The 6,001-nt window shown below is 50.8% G+C and overlaps 1 protein-coding gene across 6 annotated transcripts in view; it reads right to left on the bottom strand.

Moving 5' to 3' along the window:
- LOC115298381 (cyclin-dependent kinase 11B) overlaps positions 1-5,917 on the bottom strand; it is a 17,578-nt gene extending 11,661 nt beyond the window's left edge. For 4 of the 6 annotated variants that reach the window (XM_029947090.1, XM_029947091.1, XM_029947093.1 and 1 more), the window contains exons 1-5: positions 5,814-5,917; positions 5,574-5,697; positions 4,744-4,859; positions 3,681-3,808; positions 1,998-2,136 (exon numbers count right to left, since the gene is read on the bottom strand). In XM_029947090.1, coding sequence (XP_029802950.1) covers positions 1,998-2,136; positions 3,681-3,808; positions 4,744-4,859; positions 5,574-5,684 — 494 coding nt within the window. In that variant the 5' untranslated portion in view covers positions 5,685-5,697; positions 5,814-5,917. The remainder of the gene's footprint in view (positions 1-1,997; positions 2,137-3,680; positions 3,809-4,743; positions 4,860-5,573; positions 5,698-5,813) is intronic. The other 2 variants (XM_029947092.1, XM_029947095.1) reach the window with 1 other exon arrangement.
- Between the last annotated feature and the right edge of the window lie 84 nt (positions 5,918-6,001).

Below are 6,001 nucleotides of genomic sequence, written 5' to 3'. Positions count from 1 at the left end.
GCTTAACTGACTGAGCCCCCCAGGCGCCCCTGGCCTCCACTGCTGCTAATGAGAAGTCGGCCACCAATCATACTGAGCCCCCCTTCTATGTAGGTTTTTATCCTCTTGCTGCCTTCAAAATCGTCTCTTTGGCTTTCACCAGTTTGTGATGGGTCTTTGTATTTATCCTACTTGGGGTACGCTGAACTTCTTGGATATGCAGATAACTTTTTCATCAAATTGGGGAAGATTTCAGCCATTATTTAAAAAGATATCCTTATGCCGCGTCCCTCTGCTCTCCTGGCACCGTGAGTTACGGGGTGTCGGCATGACAGACGCTGCCCGCGGGTCTGAGGCTCTCGTCAGCTGTCTCCAGTGGTCTCTGTTCTCAGAAAGCAAATGTCTATTGCTCCATTTCAAGTTCCTTGCTCATATGGAATGCTAGTTTCTACTGACGCTTCTCTTCCTAAACAGGAAGTCATACTTTCCCACTTCTTTCAAATCTCGAAGCATTTTGTTGAAAATTGGACATTTCAGGTAACATACCGCAGTAATTGTGGATTCTGATATTTCCTCTTACCTGCTGGCATCTGCTTGGTCACCTGCTGTGCTAAATCTCTCAACTCTCTTCCAACAAGAGTGTGGCCACCGCTGGGTTTTTTCCATAGGTTTCCTTTTGTTTTCGAGTTTGGTGTCCGTGGGATCAACACTGCGTCCGCACGGCTGTGCCGTCAGCCCATCCCAAACAGCCAGCACTGGGCCTGGCAAACATGAGGGTTTCACATGCTGGCGGTGACCCCGGACACAAAGCTCTGCTCGCCTTGTGAGCTTCACCTCCGGAAGCAGCTCCCCTCACGACTCCTCGTCGGGGGGACAAACGCTTTTGTCACGCCTTCCCCAGTGCCCGTGTCGTCCCGCCTTGGCCGCCGCTGGGAAGGTCGGCACCGTCCGCTCTCCTTCTTACCCCTTCCTTGGAGCAGGCCAGCTACCAAGCGTCCTCTGAAAATACCCCCACACACAGAGGCGGCCCGAGCGGTCACCCCCAGCCCGCATGGACAGAGCTGGAGCCACACAGGCGTTTTCTCCAGGGAACCTGAGCCCGCAGAGACGCACCTGGAGACACGCCTCAGCTCCAAAACTGATACAAGGCCTTTGGGATTTCCGTTTTGTTTTGTTTCGTTTGAAAGAAACACAGTCTATTTCTGTTGTGACCTAGAGAACCCTAAGCAATACGATTCCTTAGTCTTCCTCGCCTGGACCACCTGGAAGATAGCTTGGTACAGAGCAAACTCTTGAAAAATACTTGCCCAGTGACCAGACAATGAATCGCCCTACAGCAGGCTTCTCTTGGGCGCGGCCTGGTCAGAATTTCTGTACTCGCGCTGGCCTGACTCCGAGAGGGCCCTACTCCATGCTGTAACTTGGACGCAGAGCACGCAGACTCTCACCCCTCACAAGGTATGCCCCGTCCTCACGCACCAAGCTCCGAAGCATGTGCAGCTGCTCCCCCTTCCCTGCCCCAGCCGCCTCCCTGCTCTCCTTCCTCCCTTTCCCTCTCCACTGCCGTGTTTCTGGCCCCAAACTGCACTCCTCAGGTCTGAATTCCTTTCTCAGACCTCTAGCTCACACTAGCAATGCCCCTTCCACCAGGCCCAAATCACTCTTACACACGGTCTCAAGCAACTACTAGAACGGCCTGGCTCCCGAGGACCTCCCCCAACAGCCTTCACCTGGCGGAAACCAACACACGAACTTCCATTCCCTTCATGATCGCCTCTCAGGAAAACTCACACCCATTTTCGTTTTCAAGATGCAGGAAAAACTTAATCCCCTCAGGCCAGACCCCGCGGTCAGCGCCAGCCCGCACTCGCTGTGCCACGACGTGCACTCACACACCACTTCTTCCCCCTTCTGTGTTTCAGTGTCGGGTTCCTGTGTGTGCATCAGAATGGCTCCGATGGGGTGTTGGCCACCGGCCACGCTCAGTTCAGGCTCCTCTGCAGACGACACTCACTCACCTCTCTCTCCTGGAGTGCTCCCGGGCCATCTCCCTCCTTTTCTGCCTCTCCCACTCACGGCGAGCCTTGTCTTGCTCTTCCCGGTGTCGCTTCCGGCGCTCGTGCTCTCTCTCTTTTTCCTTTGCCCTAGCGTGCTTCCCTAAGGAAAGAGAGAATGTCATGCAAAGGGGCCTGACGCCCAGAACTTAATTTGAAAATAGTGAGGGGGCGCCTGGGTGGCTCAGTCAGTTAAGTGTCTGACTCCGGCTCGGGTCATGATCTCACAGTCCATGAATTTGAACCCACATCAGGGTTCTTTGCTACCAGTGCAGAGCCTGCTTTAGATCCCCCGCCCCTTCTTTCTGCCCTTCCCCTGCTTGTGTGCGCTCTCAAAAAAGGAATGAAAAGATTTAAAAAAATCCCAGGGCACCTGGGCGGCTCAGTCAGTTAAGCATCTGACTTCAGCTCAAGTCATGATCTCACAGTTTGTTAGTTCGTGCCCCGCGTCGGGCTCTGTGCTCAAAGTCAGAGCCTGGAGCCTGCCTCAGATTCTGGGCCTCCCTCTCTGGCACTCTAAACTACAAACATTTTAAAAAACTAAAAAAAATTTTCAAAGAAAACAGTAAAGAAGAAAACCATTAATGACTTCAGAGAAACAATCATGATTTTATGTTTAAAAAAACCAAAGAACATGAACACTTAAAATCCTATGCAATGAGCTCAAAGTAAGGGAAAAAATAACATGGTCATCACTTAATAAAACTGTGACTTTCACCTTCTAACTTTCTGTATTAAGCTACGATTACACTACAGTTGATCCTTGAACAAGAGGACATTAAGGCCCTGACCCCCAGCGCTGTCAGAAATCCACGTATAACTTCTGACTCCCTAAAAACTTTCCTAAGAGCTTACTGTTAACACAGCACACACTGTGTGTTACCTACTATACTCTCGAACCGTGTTAAGCTAGGAAAAAAGGCTGTTACGAGAAATACTATAAGGGAAGGACGCCTGGGTGGCTCAACAGGTTAAGCATCTGACTCGTGATTTCAGCTCAGGCCATAATCTCCTGGTCTGTGAGAGAGAGGCCCGTGTCCAGCTCTGTGCTGACAGCATGGAGCCTGCTTGGGATTCTCTCTCCCTCTCTCTCTGCACGTCTCCGGCTTGCATGTGCAGTCTCTCTCTCAAAATAAATTAACTTTAAAAAATTGCATATTAAGTCCCTTACATTTGTTGAATTAAGACGACATTACAAGATTTATGGGGCACCTGGTAGCTCAGTCAGTTAAGCGTCCAACTTCTACTCAGGTCATGATCTCATGATTTGGGAGTTTGAGCCCCACGTCAGGCTCTGTGCTGACAGCTCAGAGGTTGGAGCCTGCTTTGGATTCTGTGTCTGCCTCTCGCTCTGCCCCTCCCCCACTCATGCTTTGTTTCTCTCTCCTTCAAAAATAAACATACTTAAAAAAAAGACAATATTACATTTTAACAAACTAACCCAAAACACTAATAAGAGATAAAAAATAACAGCAGAAAAATGAATTCGTTATTTAGAATGATCTACAAACAATGTATGCTTTCAGCTAAGATTTTACTTTCTTTTCTCTTTCAGCTGTGCTCTGGAGAAGACAGTAGATTATGATACAGCAATCAGACCTGTACTTGAACATGATACAAAGGAAAAAATAATAAATGCTTCTGTACCCCCTTCTGCTGAATGGCTACGATGCCTACGTTTCTCTTTCCTCTTTTCATCCTTCCTGTGATGAGCCTTTTCTTTCCGAGACATTTGCTGGGGTGGTTTGATAGCCAAAGAATCATCTTCCTCTCCTCTGAAAATCAGACACAACAGCATCACATCGTGCTTCAGAAAGTAACATAAGAGCCATCAGGGCACCGTGAGTTTCTCCAACCCAGAAAAACACAGTGTTCAAAAATACAAATAAAGTTGAATCTGAAATCATTTAAACTTTATTAACCATGAAACTTAGCCGAAAACTGCTTTTCAAATAGAGACACAAATTAAAAGTGTACGTGAAAAGTCAGTGCACATATGGGACGAAAATGCCCCTCTGAGGAAGCTCCAGGGGATGACGCGCACCATCGATACGCTGACCGCGGTGACGGTTTCACAAGTGCGTACAAACAAGTCACACTACCTGCTTTATGTATATGCAGTTTATCGTTTACACGTCAATAAAGCTGTTTAAAAAAGGTATCACGATTTTAGTAAAACTTAACGACCTCAAAAGGTCACTCAACAATCTCTCACTGACCATACGACCAAAATGTTGGGAGGATTCACCACCTCTATGTCCTTAGACCTCAGTTTCTGGTTAGGCTGGCTCCAATCGCTCGATGGCAGGTAATCTGGCGATGACGATGGACACCGCGGTGCGGGGAGGGGGCTCCAGTGCGCAGGCCTCGCTAGGGGCACTACGGCGTCAGGGCCTCGCCCGGGCGCACGTCAGCCTTCTGGCGGGTCCTCTGTGCAAAACTTTAGGCATTTCACTAATCGCTAAAGGCGCGCACACAATTCTTTGCGTGCAATTTGTGAAAGCAAGTTCACTTGCCTGAAGGATAATCGCAAAGAAAGGAACGTACACTCAGTCTTTTCACGGGAGGACTGAGGTGACAGCTGAACCACACAAAACCCATCTCCGCTGTGAGGCAAACCTACAGGCACCACCTCAAACTTTTTCAGAGGAACACCGAGGAAGGTCCCCGGCCCGCCTGCACGGGCCGCGCGGGTGCACCTTCGCCTCACCTGTCTTCCATGGAGTCCTCTCTTCTGTACGGCGAGTTCCTGATTGTGATCTCCATGCGGTGGTCCCTCAGCTCCCCCTCCTCAAGGGAATCCCGCTTGGAATCCCGGTCATCGGACTAAGAAGCAAAGAGAAAGTCATTTCCTCGTGGATAAAAGTCTTTTGATGATGATCAAGCCTTGCCACATCCAAAAACAAAGCTTCACATACACTTCGAACGGATCAATATTATGAAGTATAAAACGTTTCCACGCAAATCGCATTAAAATCACAACCCTCTATAACCCAGAACCGAAGATGAAAATTTTGAAGCCCGCAAACACGGCAAGGAACATGAGACTCTATGCCAAGCATGTTAGTTGTTTATATAAGCCAAATCCGAGCCTGAAACCACACTCGTCGTGAAGTCTGACACAGGACTCATACTTAACGACGCCAGCTACTCGGATGACCAGAAGGCCTTCTGTCCACACTCCGGACCAAATCGTTACGTTACTGTGCAAACGAGAGGCCCCGCACCGCGCGCGTGTTGCTTTCAAGGCAGCCGGTCGGAGCCGTCGGCGCGGCCGCACGAACGAACTCAGGCTCCAGGACCTCAGTCTCGGCGCGGACCCTGCCCTCCGCACACAGCCCGGCTACGTCATCGCTCCGTCTTCTGCGTAAGCGGGTATCTGAATGCCTCTGCTAACTGTCAGAACAGATTTGGGGCTCACCTGCGACATGCGGAAGGACAAAAGACCTTCACCGAAGGAGCGCTGTTCTAATGGAAAAACGACGGCAAAGAAGTTAAATCTCCTTTAAAGAAACCACTTACTTAAAACACATGGCTTACATTTTTTAAGCGTTTTATCTCTGCCTTCTCCTCTTGCTCCTTCCGTCGTTTCTTCTCCTGAAGAATTTCATCTAAAGTCTTCACTTTCCAAGAGTCCTTTTCATCACCCATTTGAGTCGAAACGCTGCGGAGAGAGAGCGCGCTGGAGCCCGGGCGCGGCGGCGCGGGCGTCCCCGGACGGGGGGGGGGGGTTCCAGCCCCTGCTGCGGGCCCCGGGCAAGCGCCTTGGCCTCAGTTTACCCTCCGGTTCCGGATAACCGCCCCGCCCCCTCAGAACAGCCCCGCTGTGGAGGGAGGTCGTCGGTGTAGAGCTCGAGGCTCAGCCGCGGAGACCCCACGCTCGAGGGTCGCGGGCGGGTCTACCGGGCAGAGCGCCCGCGGCCGCGGCGCCGGTCCCAGGGTCCGACGCGGCCGGGGCCCCCGGCGTC

The sequence above is a fragment of the Suricata suricatta genome, chromosome 8 (assembly GCF_006229205.1).
Source record: "Suricata suricatta isolate VVHF042 chromosome 8, meerkat_22Aug2017_6uvM2_HiC, whole genome shotgun sequence".
Classification (NCBI taxonomy): Eukaryota; Metazoa; Chordata; class Mammalia; order Carnivora; family Herpestidae; genus Suricata; species Suricata suricatta.
This window is presented reverse-complemented; position numbering and strand designations above follow the sequence as displayed.